Here is a 20236-nt window from a genome sequence, read left to right on the forward strand (position 1 = left end):
GGAAATGTGTCCTATTATGACTAACTCATTAAGGCTGTAGAGGAGTGACAGCTCTAGTGGTCTGCTGAGATTTCCTCTGAGCACTTTCTGGGCTCGCATTGCGAAATGGAGAGTATCATTGAGACAGTCAATGACACAAGTGCTGTACTTACCTCTAATATATCAACTTCCACTTGTCTTTAATGACTCAGTTCCCACACCCTGAACACTTATATTCGCACGTCTCAAATCTATATCAATCTTCTCACTTTTTGCTTCGGCTAAATTTAGTGTCCAGTGGGTACGTGACGAGAAGTGTATTGTGTGTCATTCATAGAGTGAAGATATGTACTTCCCTTCTCCTCTTCCACATCTGTCGAGTCTAGGACTGTGAGGGTCACAATGTGAAGCGAGCCATATATACGTTACATGTTAACGTTCATAGATAGGAACTATATGTAGATCGTCCATTATTATTATTATAATTATTATGTTTTTCTTATATATTCAAATTTTAATCTCATTGATTCTTATACAGCACAGGGTTATTTTTCTATTATCTAATTTATACCTTTTTTATTTCATACTATTTTATACTATTTTCTGTCTCTATGTAGGGCAATCACTAGGAATATGAAACTTCTAAAAGCAGCTCAGGTTTTCTGTTTTACAGACGGCTCAGATAACTACAGTTAAAGGGAACCTGTCAGGTGCAATATAGACCCAGACCCACGAGCAGTTCTGGGTGCATATTGCTAATCCCTGCCTAACCGTCCCTGTATACACTAGCATAGATAAAGAGATCTTTAGAAAAAGTATTTCTAAAAATCCTTTATGATATGCTAATGAGCTCAGGAGCTAGTGTGATGCCCTGGCAATACCAGGTAGTCACAGATGACTGTATTCCCCACCAAGGGTACAGGAATCACTTCCTCCTTGGGATTACACACATGTGTCGCCCTGGGCAAGCCAGGGGACACGGGTCACAACACCACCACACCCCACACTCCAGGTAGGCACATCACAGCTAACCAGAAATCCTTGTTGCCTTCCTCCAGGAGTCTGATGATGCACACCAGGGGGTGGGCAAGGCGGTTGGCTCCGCCCACCGAGGAGCTCACAACTCTGGAGGCAGGAAGAAACCAGCAGTCTAGTCAGGGAGGAGGAAGTGGAAGGAGTGGAGGAGTAGTCTAGACAGGGCGAAAGTAAACAGCAAAGTAAGAGTGAAAGTAAAAGCAGGAAAGTGGTAAAGGAGGAAAGCAAGTGAAGTGACAGAAGAGAAAGACAGCCTGAAGGGTCCAGCTTTGTGGAGGGCCAGATCAGCAAGGTCAGCGATGGCGGTGACTGTCTGGAGGGGGACCGTTTGGAAGTTCCTGGAAGGACCCCGTTGGCTGTGTGCCCGGTTGTCTGGAGCAGTGTTCCGAAGGACAGTCAGCACCAGGGCAGGGGCCTCTCGGACGCCGGCAAGGCTAGGAGTCGCCAAATTTGCCGAATCCGTCAGTGACGGGGACGCAGATCCCCCAACAACCAAGTCCCGACTGAAGGCAACAGCCCAACCCGTATTGGAGAGACACCGCCACCGCCACGGCACCAGTTTCTCAGGGCCAGCGCCTGCGGGCAAAGTGTAGAGCTCCTCCGGCCCGGATTGCAGTCGGGGAGCGGGTAACCGGAGGGAATCCACCGCTACCACAAGTCAAACAAAGGTGCAAGGAAGAGGGACATCACCGTCACCTACCGGGAGTGCAGGTGCAGCCGTCTGTGGGACCGTCCTACCAGCCGTTTGGTTTACCGTACAAACTGTGTCCATGTGTCAGGCTGAGTGAGTACCACAGTGCCGCAAGGCACAGCGCTGCCCCCGCGTCCCTGCGCCCATCAGGCCCCGCACCTACTTCTCCATCACCGGGCCCCGGGATCACCACCCCTACCCACGGAGGGGCAACACAACACCTGGCTGCTCCGCATCACCATCCCCGGGAGCCCCGTACAGAGCAGCGGTGGTGAAATCACCACAACCGTGGGTGGCGTCACGAACTATAACAATCCCCACACCCAACCACAAAACCCCCCTTTCACTCACGGGCGAGGAGTGTCGCTCGGGAAACCCCGGGATCCGGCCCACAGCTCGAGCCACCACTGAGCAGCTGCCGGACCCGAGCAGAAGGGGTGAGCGCGGTGTGCTGACACCCTCCTCCCCGCCCGCGACACACACACACCCCCACATGGTGCACCCCCCCAGTTAGGAGCTGAAAAGAGCAGCAGAGGAGGAGTTCAGACAGTCGAAGGAGAGCAGCAGAGCAGTCAGGAGTGTGTCTCCTGGGTTGCAGAGAAAGTTGCAGAGTGGCCGGGGGTTGGAGTCCCTGGACTGCGCGAACAGGTCAGGCACTAGGAGGGGACCCAAAGTGGACCGGGGCAGGGTAGTGGCCCGCCGGCATCGGGAACCCGGAATAGTGCAGGGAAGTGGACTTCCCCCGTTCCAACCAGAGGAGCTAAGCAGACTACAAGGTGCAGTGCAACAAAAGAGGGCTCGCTCCTGCTCATAGCACTGTGTGTGGGACCAGCACACCCCTCCAAAAGGCTCCCGGTCACCGGCAAGTTGGTTTACAAAGGACAAAAGAAGTTTACTGACCACACACATCAGCCTAGCTTCATCCAACACCAAGACAACCGAACTGTGAGCTCCCTGCTCCCTGCAATCCCTGCCACCACCACAACTCCCAATTGGGCCCCGGGACTACCCCTCCCCTACCCGTGGAGGGGATTCCACCTTGCTGCCCCACACCATCAGTCCCGGGCACGGTCCCCAGAGGCAGCGACGGTGCCACCATCTCATCACCGCAACCCACGGGTTGCGTCACAGACAATCTTTCTTACCTAATCCCCTTTTTGTTGTGGAGCCTGGGATCACAGACCAGGTCACGCCACCGTGATACCTACAGAAGTGACCCCTTGGCCCGGATCTGAGTACCCCCTATCCCTGGGTGACACACTAGTCACACTCAATCCACCCTCTTAGCATGTAAGCACGCCTACAGGAACGTGCTAACATGCTATTCAATGCAGCTTCACCAGCGATGAGGCGCGTACCTTTGTCCACTGTGACTGCTGATCTGAATGCCCGACACTCGCGGTCATGCGCAGTTTGAAGCCAGGTGTATGTGCCCCAGCTTCAGAGAGATCTAGTGCACATGACCAGAAGTACCAGGACGTCTGATCAGCGGTGACAAGTGGACACAGGTACGTGTGTCACCGCAGGTGAGCTGCATTGAGTAGCATGTTAGCATGGCTTTGTGGGCATCCTAGATGCTAAGAGGGCGGAATGAGCGCAGGAACTAATGCTCTTGTGATTAGTCCCTCCGCTCATTAGCATATCATAAAGAATCTTCAGAAATACTTTTTCTAATGATTCCTTTATCTATGCTACTAGATATAGGGACAGTTAGGCAGGGATTAGAAATATTCACCCAGATAATCTGATAACTCAGATTATACATTTTAAATTAGAGACCAGACAAAAGGCAGGGAGTTTAAAGTAGTCTTATCAGCACCAAACGACTGTTCAAACCCAGCAAAGTCGCTCTTTCAGGTTTGACGTAGCTAAAGAGTTTAGTGCAACTTCACATGTACTTGTTTTCCATGTTCCTATGGCGTCCTCTGGCTCCTACAAACACAGAGTTGTCAATCGAGGAGGACAGGGCAGTGCGCCTTTGCTTGGTTTGAACAGTCATCTTGAGCTGATAGATTCCTATCCACCTGTTAACAGCATCTACCATACATATACAGTACAAGTCATTAGCAGGGGTGTGAGGTAAATCCGGAGAGATGACGATAAATCATGATATTCAAGTATGTCAGGAAGCCCTCTCCTGGTGTCAACCCCCCTTTCCCCCACACAACTGGTTTAGCAACAAACTCCATGGCCATGTCCTGTGATATGGAAATTAGGTGGCTTTGGGACAATGGACACAGGATGGCTCCCTGCCGTCACCCTGTAGTAGGAGCTGCTATCTAATTAGCAAGGCTCTGGAAATAGCCAGACAGAACGACTCCAGTAAAAAATGGTTCATATCTCGCAAGCCATATTTCCGATAAATATGGCAACCATAAAAATGGTGTCTCCGCATGTGGACGATGCCGGCACCCCCTTTTTATGGGAACAGGACATTGGGAAATGCCCCAGGCGTGATATCAGCCAATGGGGAACTGGCAGACAGGTCATGAGTCCCCTCGTTCTGTAGCTAAATTCATAACTGTCACAATGAGAGCATTGGCGTCTGCCTACGACGCTCCCAGGCAAAGTTATAGCCAAAATCCCCTTTGCTGGATAATTCTGATCCATGCAGGGGGAGTGGCAGTGCTTCCCTGTGAGGTCACTAAGGTAGGAGGGGACCTGGATCTGCCCAGGTTGATAACCCTACTTCGGCCATTTTCCAGCGTTCTTCTGCTCGGGGGCCTGGTTGGGACAGACCTGTGAGAGAGTTCCTGGAAACCTGGTCTACAGCGCCCCCCTGTGGCCAGACACACAAGGTAACTGATGTAATTGTATACCTGTTTGTAACCCATGCTTTGCTTGTAACTGTACTCTGACATAAATGTATATTCTGTAGATTCCCTATTGTATATATTGTAGTTTCTAGTGTGCTTTAGGCGATTAAATTATATAATTAATCTTGGGCTGTTCTGTTATCTCGATCTTGAATCCCACGTCTGTGTGTTCGGCTAATAGTTACCGTAAATCGGTTGGTGGCAGCGAATTGTGCCAAGGATTATTGTGGGGAGGCCAGTGAGATTCGGGAAGATATTATATATTCCGCCCGCGGAGGTCGGGGGAATATATACCCTACTCTCACCGGGGACCCTTCAATAATCGGCATAAGTAGTATAGCGGCCTCCTTGCTTATTGTCGGGCAATTCCATAATTGGCCTGACTATAAGAGGGGCGCTAGAGAGCGCGTCACGTGCTCTGTCTGTCGGTCGGGAGGTATAAAGGAGGGGTGACCCCCCACTTGTTACCCCCCGATTGTGACGTACTGGTAGCCAGCGCGGGGGATTTCTGAGTGACCCCCCGGTGGTTTGTGACATATTGGTGGCAAGCGGTGGGATCGAGATAATAGTGTGTGTGAGTGTGAGACCCATACTCCCAGACACTAAAGACTGCCTGCAGCAGCTGTGGCTGCTGGGGTCTTCAGACTAGCTCAACACTAGAGTGTCAGAGTGCAGATACTGTAAGGTGTGTGGAGGCATCAGGTGTCAGTTCTGTGTCAGTGACCAAAGTCTGCAACAATGGCTGATAGCACCAGGAGCAAAGCCAAAGGAATGGCCGATGCTCAGGCCAGAGACGATGAGGAGGTTGTCCACGAGCCCTCCAGGAGCCCGACGCCAGAGAACAGCTCTGCAGAGGACATCGCACAACCTGGGACTGCTGGACAAGATGAGGAGGAGCTCGCCCAAGGTTCCTCAACGAGCCAGATGCCAGCCCTCCGCTCTGCAATGGACAGTGAAGCACCAGGCTCCGCAGCGGGCCGCAGATCACCACGTGCCATTCCACCGAGCCTGGGAGGCTCGGATAGCCTTCTTCAAATGGCTATGGCCCTTCTCCAGGCTGGAGACCGGGATACCTACGAGATACTCATGGCAGAGCGCAGGGCAGAGCGGCAGGCAGCGCGTGAAGAGCGCCAGGCAGAGCGTGACTACCAGCTGCAGCTAGCTCAGCTCCGGCCCTCATCAGCCACACGTGACCTTCAAGACACCAAACTTCCAAAGGTCCGTGTTGAGGACTTCCCAGTGCTGGAGAAGGATGGAGACTTGGACTCTTTCTTGACTGCTTTTGAACGGACTTGCTTGCAGCATCATCTGAACAAGGACCAGTGGGCCAAATACCTGACCCCCCGTTTAAGGGGTAAGGCCCTGGATATCCTTGGGGACTTGCCTGCTGAGGCGGATCAGGGCTACGACACCATCAAGCGGGCCCTGATCCAACAGTACAACCTCACCCCGGAGTCCTACCGCAAGAAGTTCCGGACGCTGCAGAAGGGACCAAAGGACTCCTGGGCTGACCACCGGCGGGCACTTGCCCGAGCTGCCGACCACTGGACCCAAGGCCTGCAGCTTTCCACCGGACCGGAGATCCTGGACTTGTTCATCACGGAGCAACTCTTGTGGAACTGCCCTGAGGATCTCCGCCAGTTCATCCGAGACCAGAAGCCAAAGGGGTCCACGGCTACAGCTGCCCTTGCCGATGACTACACCAACAACCGGGCCCCTGAGGCCAGGAGAGCGGCCACCAGCAGCACCTGGAGAGGGGGTAAGATGAATTCTGCGACTGCCCCACCTGCCCCTAGACTGCAGGGGGTGTCCCCCTCAACTCCCCTCTCCAGGCCCGTGGCGGAACCAAGACGGTGCCACCAGTGCAACCTACCTGGACACTTCAAGGCCATGTGCCCTCAGCGTCCCAAGGCCCCGGCTCCGTCCCCGTCCCAAGGGCCGCCCAAGGTGTATTGTGTGGGTGGGGGTGGTGGTAGGTCCCTGGACAGCTTCCAACCTGTCACCGTCGGCCAGTCTGTGACCATAGGACTGCGAGACAGCGCCTCGGAGGTGACTCTGGTGCGGCCTGAGATGGTGTCCCCCCAAGACTTGATCCCTGGAAAAACCCTCGCTGTCTCCGGGATTGGAGGCATTGACCCGGCGCTGCCTGTTGCTGACATTTATGTGGACTGGGGCGCAGGGCGGGGGGTGAGAGAGGTGGGGGTAACTGATCGGATCCCTGCAAACGTGCTACTTGGGACAGATTTGGGGCAAATAACCTCCCAGTTTGGCCCCGCCCCAAAGGCTGAACCTTCAGCCAGTGCTGACATGACTCCTGACAATGTTAATGTGTTATCTATGAATGATGTAAGGGAGGAGGGAGTGAACTCCGATATTTCTGCTTGCACAGACACCATAGACACACACGCAGCTGCAGCTGTGACAGGAGGGGAGGGGGTCAGAGACAGGTGCGACAATGCCTCTACAAGTAACCAGCCTGTGAGCTGGGATCTGTTGCCCTCTGCAGGGATAAGCAGAGAGCAGGGTGCTGCAGGGGGAGGACCAGTGTGTGGGGTGGGGGCTACCACAGCAAATGTGGGGTCCCCAGAGATTTCACACCGGGGTTCTGTTGCTGCAGGAGGGGAACAGGCAGGTGAGATTGGGGCCGGTCCAGGAGCGGAAGTGCTCCCAGGTAAGATCTCGGTGCAGGGTTCCCCCACAACCGGGGTGTCAGGAAGCCAGGTAGGTCTGCCTGAACCGGCGACTTGGTCAGGAACGGAGGAGGAGCAGGCACGACCCACGGTCGCAGCGGCTGTGGCCGCTGTCACCCGCAGTGGGAGTGCTGGAAGCCAAGGGGCCTCCCGGAGGTCCGATAGCTCTTCCCCTTCTGACCAAGTGGCAGCCGAGTCAGGTGGAGGCCAGGACACAGGTCCCGGGGTACTGACTGAAGATGTGACAGTCTCGTCGATTCTGGCCACATCTAGTCAGGAGTTTCAGGCAGCGTTAGAAGCTGACGACAGCCTGAAAGCTCTTAAGGAGCAGGCGGCCCAGCCTCCCTCGGACTCGGACCCGGAGCGAGTGGTCTGGGACCAAGGACGGCTGTACCGGGCCACGGTCCAGCAGGGTTCACCGGAGGCGTGGCCCAGGGACCGACAGTTGGTGGTACCCTATCCGTTCCGGACGGAGTTGTTGCGGATCGCACATGAGATTCCGATGGCCGGACACCTAGGGATCGCTAAGACCAAGGCCAGGTTAAACCAGCATTTCTACTGGCCAAAAATGGGGGCCGATGTGGCTGCCTACTGCCGTTCGTGTGAAACCTGTCAGAGAGTGGGGAAGGCGGGGCCACGCCCCAAAGCCCCACTGGTATCTCTGCCCATCATCGATGAGCCTTTCAGGAGGGTGGCTGTGGATCTGGTCGGCCCGCTGGCCATCCCCAGCAGCTCCGGGAAACGCTTCATACTGACGGTAGTGGACTATGCCACCCGGTACCCAGAAGCAGTGGCCTTGTCGTCCATTCGGGCTGACAAGGTGGCCACCGCATTGCTGGAGATTTTCTCCCGAGTGGGTTTTCCCCAGGAAATGCTCACTGACCGGGGGACCCAATTCATGTCCCAGCTGATGGAGGCCCTCTGTAAGCAAGTCCAGGTGCGACATCTGGTGGCCAGCCCGTACCATCCACAGACTAATGGCCTGTGCGAGCGGTTCAATGGCACCTTAAAGCAGATGCTTAAGATGTTGGTCGACTCCCATGGGCGTGACTGGGAGCGGTATCTCCCACACCTGTTATTTGCTTACCGGGAGGTTCCACAGGCCTCAACAGGATTCTCACCGTTTGAGCTCCTGTACGGGCGACGTGTGCGGGGCCCCCTGGCTCTGGTGAAAGAGGCTTGGGAAGGGGATTTGGCCACCCCTGGAGTGTCGGTTATCGAGTATGTCATGCGCTTCCGGGACAAAATGCAGGCCTTGACGCAACTGGTACACGACAATATGGCTCAAGCCCAGGCTGATCAGAAGCGTTGGTACGACCAGAACGCTTGTGAGAGGACCTACCAAGTGGGTCAAGAGGTGTGGGTACTGGTCCCCGTACCACAGGACAAGCTTCAGGCAGCCTGGGAAGGCCCATACCTCGTGTACCAGCAGCTCAACCCTGTGACGTACCTGGTCACCCTGGACCCTGCCCGTGGAAGGCGGAAGCCCTTCCATGTGAACATGATGAAGGCACATCATGAGCGGGAGGCATGTGCGCTCCCCGTGTGCAACCTGCCCGAGGAGGGAGAAGCGGAAACCCTCTTGGATATGCTAGCCCAGGTTAGGGCAGGCGGATCCATTGAGGATGTGGAGGTTGGCCACCAGCTCTTGGAGGACCAACGGTCCCAGCTGTGGGCCACCCTACACCCCTTCCGGGGGTTGTTTACCAACCAGCCCGGAAGGACTGACTTGGCTGTCCATCACGTGGACACTGGGGATCATCCCCCGATCCGGCGTTCAGCATATCGGGTCTCCCTGGAGGTGCAGCAACACATGCGCCAGGAGATTGACGAGATGCTGGAGCTGGGGGTGATCCAGGCATCCAACAGCGCTTGGGCCTCGCCTGTAGTCCTCGTCCCTAAGAAGGACCGAACCACTCGGTTCTGCGTGGACTACAGGGGGCTCAATGCTGTCACGGTCGCCGATGCGTACCCAATGCCACGCATCGATGACCTGCTCGATCAGTTGGCCGGGGCTCAGTACCTGACCATCATGGATCTGAGCCGGGGATATTGGCAGATCCCCCTGACTCGCAAGGCCAGGGAACGCTCTGCCTTTATTACCCCATTTGGACTGTACGAGTCCACGGTGATGCCATTCGGGATGAGGAATGCCCCTGCCACTTTCCAGCGGATGGTCAACACCCTGCTCAAGGGACTTGAAGGGTACGCGGCCGCGTACCTGGATGACATTGCCGTCTTCAGTCCCACCTGGGAGGACCACCTAGAGCATCTAGCACAGGTGCTCAGGCGGATCCACCGGGCAGGTTTGACCATCAAGCCGGGAAAGTGTCAGCTGGCCATGAGCGAGGTCCAGTACCTCGGTCACCGGGTAGGTGGGGGAACGCTGAAGCCCGAGCCTGAGAAAGTGGAGGCCATCGCATCCTGGCCCACCCCCAGGACCAAGAAGCAGGTGATGTCCTTCTTGGGGACCGCTGGGTACTATAGGAGGTTTGTTCCACGCTATAGTAGCCTGGCAAAGCCCTTGACGGACCTCACCAAGAAGAAGCTGCCCTCTGCAGTCGATTGGACAGTGGACTGCGAGACAGCCTTCCGGGCCCTAAAGGACGCCCTGTCCAGCCCGCCCGTGCTACAGGCAGCCGACTTCACGCGGCCGTTTGTAGTACAGACCGACGCCAGTGACTTCGGCCTCGGTGCGGTGCTCAGCCAGGTGGACTCTGCGAGCCAAGAGCACCCAGTCTTGTACCTGAGCAGGAAGCTGTTACCAAGGGAAGTGGCCTATTCTACAATGGAGAAGGAGTGCCTGGCCATAGTGTGGGCCCTGCAGCGTCTGCAACCCTATCTATACGGGCGCCACTTCATCGTGGAGACGGACCACAATCCCCTCAGCTGGTTGCACACCGTCTCTGGGACGAATGGGCGATTGTTGCGATGGAGCCTTGCGCTCCAGCAATACAACTTCACCATTCGCCACAAAAGGGGCCGTGACCACGGTAACGCAGACGGGCTGTCCCGACAAGGAGAGGTCGCGGACGGGCGCACGGGGGAACACCGGAGTGTGCTGCCCCCTAGCGCCCTCAAAAGGGGGGAGGTGTGAGGTAAATCCGGAGAGATGACGATAAATCATGATATTCAAGTATGTCAGGAAGCCCTCTCCTGGTGTCAACCCCCCTTTCCCCCACACAACTGGTTTAGCAACAAACTCCATGGCCATGTCCTGTGATATGGAAATTAGGTGGCTTTGGGACAATGGACACAGGATGGCTCCCTGCCGTCACCCTGTAGTAGGAGCTGCTATCTAATTAGCAAGGCTCTGGAAATAGCCAGACAGAACGACTCCAGTAAAAAATGGTTCATATCTCGCAAGCCATATTTCCGATAAATATGGCAACCATAAAAATGGTGTCTCCGCATGTGGACGATGCCGGCACCCCCTTTTTATGGGAACAGGACATTGGGAAATGCCCCAGGCGTGATATCAGCCAATGGGGAACTGGCAGACAGGTCATGAGTCCCCTCGTTCTGTAGCTAAATTCATAACTGTCACAATGAGAGCATTGGCGTCTGCCTACGACGCTCCCAGGCAAAGTTATAGCCAAAATCCCCTTTGCTGGATAATTCTGATCCATGCAGGGGGAGTGGCAGTGCTTCCCTGTGAGGTCACTAAGGTAGGAGGGGACCTGGATCTGCCCAGGTTGATAACCCTACTTCGGCCATTTTCCAGCGTTCTTCTGCTCGGGGGCCTGGTTGGGACAGACCTGTGAGAGAGTTCCTGGAAACCTGGTCTACAGCGCCCCCCTGTGGCCAGACACACAAGGTAACTGATGTAATTGTATACCTGTTTGTAACCCATGCTTTGCTTGTAACTGTACTCTGACATAAATGTATATTCTGTAGATTCCCTATTGTATATATTGTAGTTTCTAGTGTGCTTTAGGCGATTAAATTATATAATTAATCTTGGGCTGTTCTGTTATCTCGATCTTGAATCCCACGTCTGTGTGTTCGGCTAATAGTTACCGTAAATCGGTTGGTGGCAGCGAATTGTGCCAAGGATTATTGTGGGGAGGCCAGTGAGATTCGGGAAGATATTATATATTCCGCCCGCGGAGGTCGGGGGAATATATACCCTACTCTCACCGGGGACCCTTCAATAATCGGCATAAGTAGTATAGCGGCCTCCTTGCTTATTGTCGGGCAATTCCATAATTGGCCTGACTATAAGAGGGGCGCTAGAGAGCGCGTCACGTGCTCTGTCTGTCGGTCGGGAGGTATAAAGGAGGGGTGACCCCCCACTTGTTACCCCCCGATTGTGACGTACTGGTAGCCAGCGCGGGGGATTTCTGAGTGACCCCCCGGTGGTTTGTGACAAGGGGTATGGAGTTGGGTCACAGGGTAAAGGCCCCATCACACTAAGCAACATCGCTAGCAACATCGCTGCTAAGGAACAACCTTTGTGATGTTGCTAGCGATTTTGCTGTGTGTGACATCCAGCAACAACCTGGCCCCTGCTGTGAGGTCGTTGGTTGTTGCTGAATGTACTGGGCCATTTTTTAGTTGTTGCTCTCCCGCTGTGAAGCGCACATCGCTGTGTGTGACAGCAAGAGAGCAACTGTGCAGGCAGCAGGAGCCGGCTTCTGCGGATGCTGGTAACCACGGTAAACATCGGGTAACCAAGAAGCCCTTACCTTGGTTACCCGATGTTTACCTTCGTTACCAGCGTCCGCCGCTTTCAGCTGTCAGTGCCGGCTCCCTGTTCTCTGCACACGTAGCTGGAGTACACATGGGGTAATTAACCCGATGTGTACTGAGGCTAGGTGTGCAGGGAGCAAGCGCTAAGCAAGGTATCCAAGGTAACTAAGCGCTGGTAACCAAGGTAAATATCGGGTTGGTTACCCGATATTTACCTTAGTTACCAAGCGCAGCATGCTACCTCGCGGCGCTGGGGGCTGGTCACGGGTTGCTGGTGAGATCTGCCTGTGTGACAGCTCACCAGCAACCCGTTGTAGCGACGCTCCAGCGATCCCTGCCAGGTCAGGTTGCTGGTGGGATCGCTGGAGCGTCGCTTAGTGTGACATCTCACCAGCGACCTCCTAGCAACTTACCAGCGATCCCTATCAGGTTGTATCGTTGTTGGGATCGCTGGTAAGTTGTTTAGTGTGAGTGGGCCTTTAGTTCACCCCACACTCAGCAGGTAATGACTGTGTGTGTTACAGCAAAGACCTTCCTTCAAAAAAGGAGGAAGGCACAAAGTGCCGCCTGTGATTGTTAATCTGTTAAGTGCCGCTGTCAGACTTGACTGTATCACTTTCAGTGCACCAGCAGGGGGCGCATCATTTTATGACCTAACCACAGGTCACCCATGGGTTTCTGCTGAATATCTCCATGCTTGTCATTACAGAGCTCCCTTGAAACCCTGCCTGTGGTCGGGCGTCAAATGAGACTGGGATTTTTATCATATGCAGCCATGCTGTGGTATTGATGTATATAGCATAAATGAGTATACAATCACAAGTTGAAGTATTTTGGCTTGTAACTAATGATGAGTGCACTCTACCATGCTCGGGTGCTCAGTACTAGTAACTAGTGATGAGCGGGCACTACCATGCTCGGGTGCTCAGTACTAGTAACTAGTGATGAGCGGGCACTACTATGCTCGGGTACTCAGTACTAGTAACTAGTGATGAGCGGGCACTACCATGCTCGGGTGCTCAGTACTAGTAACTAGTGATCAGTGAGCACTACCATGCTCAGGTGCTCGGTATTCATAACTAGTGATGAACGGGCACTACCATGCTCGGGTGCTCAGTACTAGTAACTAGTGATCAGTGAGCACTACCATGCTCAGGTGCTCGGTATTCATAACTAGTGATGAGCGGGCACTACCATGCTTAGGTGGTTGGTACTCGTAACTAGTGATGAGCAAGTACTACCATGCTCAGGGGCTTGGTACTCATAACGAGCAGTTGGGCGCTCAGATGGGCGCGATTCGAGTACCTGAGTATTTTGGAAGTCAATAGGGAACTCCTTTCCTGGAAAAATGGTCGAGTCCCCCATTGACTTCCACTATACTTGGGTACTTGAGTGGCGCCTATACGAGTGTCCAACTGCTCTAAATGAGTACAGGGCACCCGAGCATGGTAGTGCTCGCTCATCACAAGTTACAAGTACAGAGCACCAGAGTATTGTAGTGCCCGCTCATCACTAGTTACGAGTACCGAGCTCCCGAGCATGGTGGTGTTCGCTCATCATTAGTTACAAGTATAGAGCACCCAAGCATGGTAGTGCCCGCTCATCACTAGTTATGAGTACCGAGCACCCGAGCATGGTAGTGCCCGCTCATCACTAGTTACAAGTACCAAGCACCCGAGCATAGTAGTGCTCACTCATCACTAGTTACAAGTACAGAGCACCCGAGCATGTTGGTGCCCGTTCATCACTAGTTACAACTACCAAGCACCCGAGCATGGTACTGCCTGCTCATCACTAGTTACAAGTACTGAGCACCCGAGCATGGTAGTGCCTGCTCATCACTAGTTATGAGTACTGAGCACCCGAGCATGGTAGTGCTAAATACTGGCTTGGTGGCACACATACCCAAGGATTATTATCACTTTCCTCATGTGGTACTTACTTATGCACAATGTATAATCATAGGATACTGTGAAATAAATAATTAAATCAATAATAGAGGACAATCTGACTTTATTTTTCAGACCGCGGGGATCCTTGTGGTGGAGGATGTGTCGGCCTCTGGCATCTATACCTGCACTGCTGCCAATAAATTAGGAAATGAAAGAAGAGATATTCATTTTTATGTCACTGGTAAGAGCCTGTTGCACTTTTCTAATAATAATGTTATTGTTTAAAAGTCTAATATTTATTGAAGCAAATTTTAATTTAATGTCATCTTTATTTTCTTTTACATTGTATTATTTTTATTATTGACTAATAGACGATGGCTAAAAAAATAATATTTGGAAATGGGGAAGTTGCTTTTACGTCTCACGTCTCACATCGGCATGTTTTCCCACTCGGTACCAATAGTTGGAGGTTTTCGTTTTGACTCCAAATTGCTGTTTTCCGCTGGATATTGATGTTTTGACTGCGCCTCTCTACCTCAGCATGTCCTACAGGACGTGGCTTTGTAGGTGGTCATGTAACAGTCTGGCCCGAGAAGTTGTATAAGTCAAGACTCACAATAGGTCGGGGAGTTAAAACATACCCGAATTGTTCACCGTCACTGCGCTCCAAGTACATCAAACTGAAGTAACCTGTGAAAGGTCCTTTCTTGTCCGTTTGCTGGCACGGAGCAAGGCTGGGTGTGTTTGCAATTACCTAGGGTGAAACAGGAACAGAACGGCCTTATCTCCTCGGCTTCCCAATGTCACTAAACTGCATTTTATTTTGAGATTCCTGGTGGCGCTTGGCAAAGATAAACAGCATCTTCCATCAGGAAACCTGGGAGCGATTTCCACAGGAAGTTTCAAATCACTTAAGTAAATAAAACTATTATATATCACTGCGGCGGCCGTGCAGCCGAGCATCACATTGATCTCAGGCTTAAGGTGTAGTAAGCTGGAGCAAATTTATTTTTTGGGGTTTTTTTTGTACATTCTTTGACCTGAATCCAGAAACTTCTACCCCAAATCTAAAATATGCTTCACGGGGGGTTTTCCATTTCTGTAAAAAAAAAAAAAAGAAGTCTAGCACTATGAAAAAGTTATGTTATGTAACTTTCTAATATACTTTTGTGTTTCACCCCAAAGCATTTCTAAGTTATTATTATTTATTACTATAGTGCTATTTATTCCATGGCGCTTTACAAGTGAAAGAGGGTATACGTACAACAATTATTAACAGTACAAGACAGACTGGTATAGGAGGAGAGAGGACCCTGCCCGCGAGAGCTCACAGTCTACAGGGAATGGGTGATGGTACAGTAGGCGAGGACAGAGCTGGTTGCGCAGTGGTGTACTGGACTGAAGGCTATTGTAGGTTGTAGGCTTGTTGGAAGAGATGGGTCTTGAGGTTCCTCTTGAAGCTTTCCATGGTAGGGGAGAGTCTGATGTGCTGAGGTAGAGCATTCCAGAGTATGGGGGAGGCACAGGAGAAATTTTGTACGCGATTGTGGGAAGAGGAGATAAGAGAGGAGCAGTGAAAGAGATCCTGTGAGGATCTGAGGTTGCGTGCAGGTAGGTACCGGGAGACTAGGTCACAGATGTAGGGAGGAGACAGGTTGTGGATGACTAAAGGGTGCTTTTGTCGCGGGCAGAGGAGGGAACGCTGCGCTCACCCACTGCTCGGGTCCGGCTGCTGTTGCTCGGTGGCTCGAGCGGTGGGCCGGATCCCGGGGACTCGAGCGGCGCTCCTCGCCCGTGAGTGAAAGGGGTGGTTTGGTTTAGGGATATTGTCCGTGACGCCACCCACGGTTTGTGGTGAGGTTGTGGCACCACCGCTGCTCTGGACGGGGATCCCGGGAGCGGTGACAGGGAGCAACTTGGATGTTGTTTCTCCCCTCCGTGGGTAGGGGGGTTGGTTGTCCCGGGGCCCGGTGAGGGTTAGGGATGGTGATGGCAGGCGAGTTACGGGGCCTGGTGAGGTGCAGGGTCGCGGGGGCAGCGCGGTGCCGCACGGCACGGTGGTACTCACTCAGCCAATGATCAATGCAAAATCTCCGGTAAAACAAACGGCTGGATGGACGGGTCCCACAGACGGGTGCAGTAGTTCTCCCGGTAGGTTGGTGGTGACTGCCTTTCCCTGCACCTGTGTTGTGTTTACGGTTCCAATGGCTTCCCACCGGTAACCCGCTCCCCAGCTTGGATGGATGCTGAGGGAGCCCCTTTTGCCCGCAGGCTCTGGCCCTGGGAACTGTAGCCTTGGCGGTGACTGTGTTTCCCTTCACAGTGTGAGCTGTTGCCTTCAATTGGGTCTTGACTGCTGGGAAACCCCAGAGGTTCCCTTTGCTAACGGATTTGACCGGTTTTACGGCGACTCCTAGCCTGGTCGGGGTCCGTAGGCCCTGCCGAATGGTGCTGGCTTCTCTTCGCTCCCTGATCCAGTACCGGCGTGCCACCGCCCGTCCCCGGTCCTTACGGTTCACTCCAATCAGCCTCTCCTGCAGACGGTCACCACCGTCTGCCAACCTTGCTGTATGTGCCCGGGCCACGCACCCGGACACGGTCAGTCTCCTCTACTACCACTTCACTCTCCAAAACTGATCTGCTCTCCGCTTCCTTTTCCCGCCTCCAGGACTGTGAACTCCTCGGTGGGCGGGGCCAACCACCTGGCCCACCCCCTGGTGTGGACATCAGCCCCTGGAGGGAGGCAACAAGGATTTGTCTTTGACCTAGATGTGCCTAGTCGGGGTGTGGGGTGTGTTGTTGTAGTACCTGTGACGTCCTGGCTTGTCCAGGGTGCCACATTCCCCCTTAGTAAAATGCAGACCGTCTGCGGGCTGCCCGTCTATCACCGGTTTTATTTTTGTTTAACTGTAGAAAAGGGTAAAACATATAAAACATTAAAACATAAGCATTTGCATCAATCTTCCCATAACGGGAGGTACGGTACTTAAACGTTGCAAACGGTAACGGCTTCCGCTCTTCTCCCACCCAAACAACCTGGCCCTGATGCGGCCCCTAAGAAGTGGGCAACACCCCTTGACCCCAGTCCAGAACCAAGCTGCCCGAGCGGCTACGGTCTCTTTCAGGGGACCCACGTCCATGGGGAACCCCTGAACCCCCGGAGGATCGCCACCGGTTACGGTAGTGGCGGGCCTGGGCCATCCCTTTCCTCCAGGCCCATCCTCCCAAATCAGCCTCTCCGGAGGCGGTAACGGTTGCAAGCCAACACATTTTTATTTACATTCCACTAAGTTTGTGGTTGCCCTGCAAGTTCTCGGGCTTGTCCGTAAGCAGTTCCTTGCGCAAGGATTAAAGACAGTCCCTACGGGGACAACAGTTGCCGGCAACGGCCGGTTCAATCAACGTGCCAATCTGGTTACTTCTTCAGGTGATTACTTATCATTCAAAAACTTTTAAACTGGTGGACCCAACGGGGGCAACCTCTAACAACGGTGCACCACTGACTTACTCCAGATCCACGGTGTCGGCCAGGGGAGGTGGCTGGGCGGATACTCGGGCCTCTTGACTGCCCCTCAGCTTCACATCCATCGCAAACCAACCCCTCTCCCCGCAGTGCCTGGTGTATTGGACCAAGTCCCCCGGCATCAGGTTGCGGCCTGGATGGTCCTCGGGTAGGTGGCCATTGACGTCCCGACAGGCCACAAAGATTTCGGCCTCCAGGCCCGGCTCGTATATGAACCCGTACACCCGACGGACGTCAAACCTCCTCACTTGTCCTTCATAGAGCGGGCCCCGTACCCGTAAGGTGGCCTGGCGGAGGCTTTCTTTATCCTTTATCGTGCGGGCTACCAGCTCCGCCTTCCTTCGCTTCCTCTCCGCAATCTCCTGGCCCAGCGGGGTCTATCCTCTGTCCCAGTAAGGGGCCACTGCGGGCCCCAGGGCATGGGTCGGGCCCTGCGAGACCTCCTTCACGCTGCCCAGGACTGGCATTCTGGGGGGAAGGTCCCGCGGTGTCATGGCCTGGGGTGCTGCCCTGCAGCGGCAACCCGGTGCGGCCTCAGCCGAGGCGTGGGGGATGGGCACAGGAGTCGTCTCCCGCTGGACCTCCTGCATGGAGCGGTCTGTCGGCACCGTTCGGGGGAAGTCTCCACAGGTGCCTCCGGTATCTCTCTTCCGACGGCCTCGGACTTCGGCACCTTCCACAGGAGAGGCTCCGAGCGGTCACGGGCCCCGGCTGCAGGTCGGTCCGCCTGGGTGGATTGGCGGGGTACCAATACCGGTGGTGGGGGTAGCGGGCCTAGTGGCGGGGCAGCAGCAGCCAACACTGGTAGCGGGGGAGGTAGCAGGGCGAGCGGGTGTAGACCGGGTCCCTCGGCCGCGATGACCGAACCACTAGGGGTACAGGGGCATGGGTCACTTACCCTCTCTTCCAAGACTCCCTCCACCTCGCGTCTCCGTATGGCCGCCACCACCTCCGCCATGTCGACCTCCCACTCCTCCAAGAGGAGTTGCACTCTGATCTGCAGCCGTTGTTGAAGCTGAGCGGTCCGGACCTCCACCCACGCCGCGGTTCCAGGCGCGGGGGCTATGGTGCTGCGGGACGGTTGGTACATCGCTGCGGCGGCCTCTTCCAGGAACCACAAGATGGCCGCAGGGTCCTGGCGTCCCTGCTTTTATAGCCGCGGGCTACATGCAGCCAGACGCCATCCGTCCCCCTTAGTCTTTTTCCGGCTCCTGCTCTACAGGGGCGGGGTTTCAGCTTTCGTGCCTCCACTGCTCGGGAAGACGCTCGAGCGGGGACTTTTCGCGCCCAAAATGGCGGCTTCTCAAAATTTTCGGCCGGACACCTCCAGCGGTCACAAGGCACACCTCTACCCGATGGCAGAGCGGTAAGATCCTGTTCGTGACGCCAAGTTGTCGCAGGCGGGGAGGGGACGCTGCGCTCACCCACTGCTCAGGTCCGGCTGCTGCTGCTGTTGCTCGGTGGCTCGAGCGGTGGGCCGGATCCCGGGGACTCGAGCGGCGCTCCTCGCCCGTGAGTGAAAGGGGTGGTTTGGTTTAGGGATATTGTCCGTGACGCCACCCACGGTTTGTGGTGAGGTTGTGGCACCACCACTGCTCTGGACGGGGATCCCGGGAGCGGTGACAGGGAGCAACTTGGATGTTGTTTCTCCCCTCCGTGGGTAGGGGGGTTGGTTGTCCCGGGGCCCGATGAGGGTTAGGGATGGTGATGGCAGGCGGGTTACGAGGCCTGGTGAGGTGCAGGGTCGCGGGGGCAGCGCGGTGCCGCACGGCACGGTGGTACTCACTCAGCCAATGATCAATGCAAAGTCTCCGGTAAAACAAACGGCTGGATGGATGGGTCCCACAGACGGCTGCGGTAGTTCTCCCGGTAGGTTGGTGGTGACTGCCTTTCCCTGCACCTGTGTTGTGTTTACGGTTCCAATGGCTTCCCACCAGTAACCCGCTCCCCAGCTTGGATGGATGCTGAGGGAGCCCCTTTTGCCCGCAGGCTCTGGCCCTGGAAACTGTAGCCTTGGCGGTGACTGTGTTTCCCTTCACGGTGTGAGCTATTGCCTTCAATCGGGTCTTGACTGCTGGGAAACCCCGGAGGTTCCCTTCGCTAACGGATTTGACCGGTTAAACGGCGACTCCTAGCCTGGTCGGGGTCCGTAGGCCCTGCCGAATGGTGCTGGCTTCTCTTCGCTCCCCGATCCGGTACCGGCGGGCCACCGCCCATCCCCGGTCCTTACGGTTCACTCCAATCAGCCTCTCCTGCAGACGGTCACCACCATCTGCCAACCTTGCTGTATGTGCCCGGGCCACGCACCCGAACACGGTCAGTCTCCTCTACTACCACTTCACTTTCCAAAACTGATCTGCTCTCCGCTTCCTTTTCCCGCCTCCAGGACTGTGAACTCCTCGGTGGGCGGGGCCAACCGCCTAGCCCACCCCCCTGGTGTGGACATCAGCCCCTGGAGGGAGGCAACAAGGATTTGTGTTTGACTTAGATGTGCCTAGCCGGGGTGTGGGGTGTGTTGTTATAGTACCTGTGACGTCCTGGCTTGTCCAGGGCGCCACACTTTACACGAGACGATCTATCGTGCGATAGATCGTAAGGGTCACGGTTTTTGTAGCGCACATCCGGCATCGCTTGCGACGTCGGGCTGTGTGACACCTCCGAGCGACGCAGTATCACAAATCGTGAGTCGTGTACTCGTCGCTCGGTTTCATAATTTCGTTTAATTTTAATTAAAATGGCGCCGGTTGCTCATCGTTCCCGGGGTAGCACACGCCGCTCCATGTGACACCCCGGGAACGATGAACAGCAGCTTACCTCCATCCCGCGGCACCCGCCGGCTATGCGGAAGGAAGGAGGTGGGTGGGATGTTTACGTCCCGCTCATCTCCGCCCCTCCGCTTCTATTGGCCGATGGCTGTG

The 20236-nt window shown here is 54.7% G+C and overlaps 1 protein-coding gene across 1 annotated transcript in view; it reads left to right on the forward strand.

Annotated features, from left to right (window-relative positions):
- Positions 1–20236, forward strand: part of FLT1 (fms related receptor tyrosine kinase 1) — a 157729-nt gene that overhangs the window by 130678 nt on the left and 6815 nt on the right. The window contains exon 12 of the mRNA XM_075337366.1: positions 13928–14036. Coding sequence (XP_075193481.1) covers positions 13928–14036 — 109 coding nt within the window. The remainder of the gene's footprint in view (positions 1–13927; positions 14037–20236) is intronic.

This window comes from Anomaloglossus baeobatrachus, chromosome 2 (assembly GCF_048569485.1).
Source record: "Anomaloglossus baeobatrachus isolate aAnoBae1 chromosome 2, aAnoBae1.hap1, whole genome shotgun sequence".
NCBI classification, from domain to species: Eukaryota; Metazoa; Chordata; class Amphibia; order Anura; family Aromobatidae; genus Anomaloglossus; species Anomaloglossus baeobatrachus.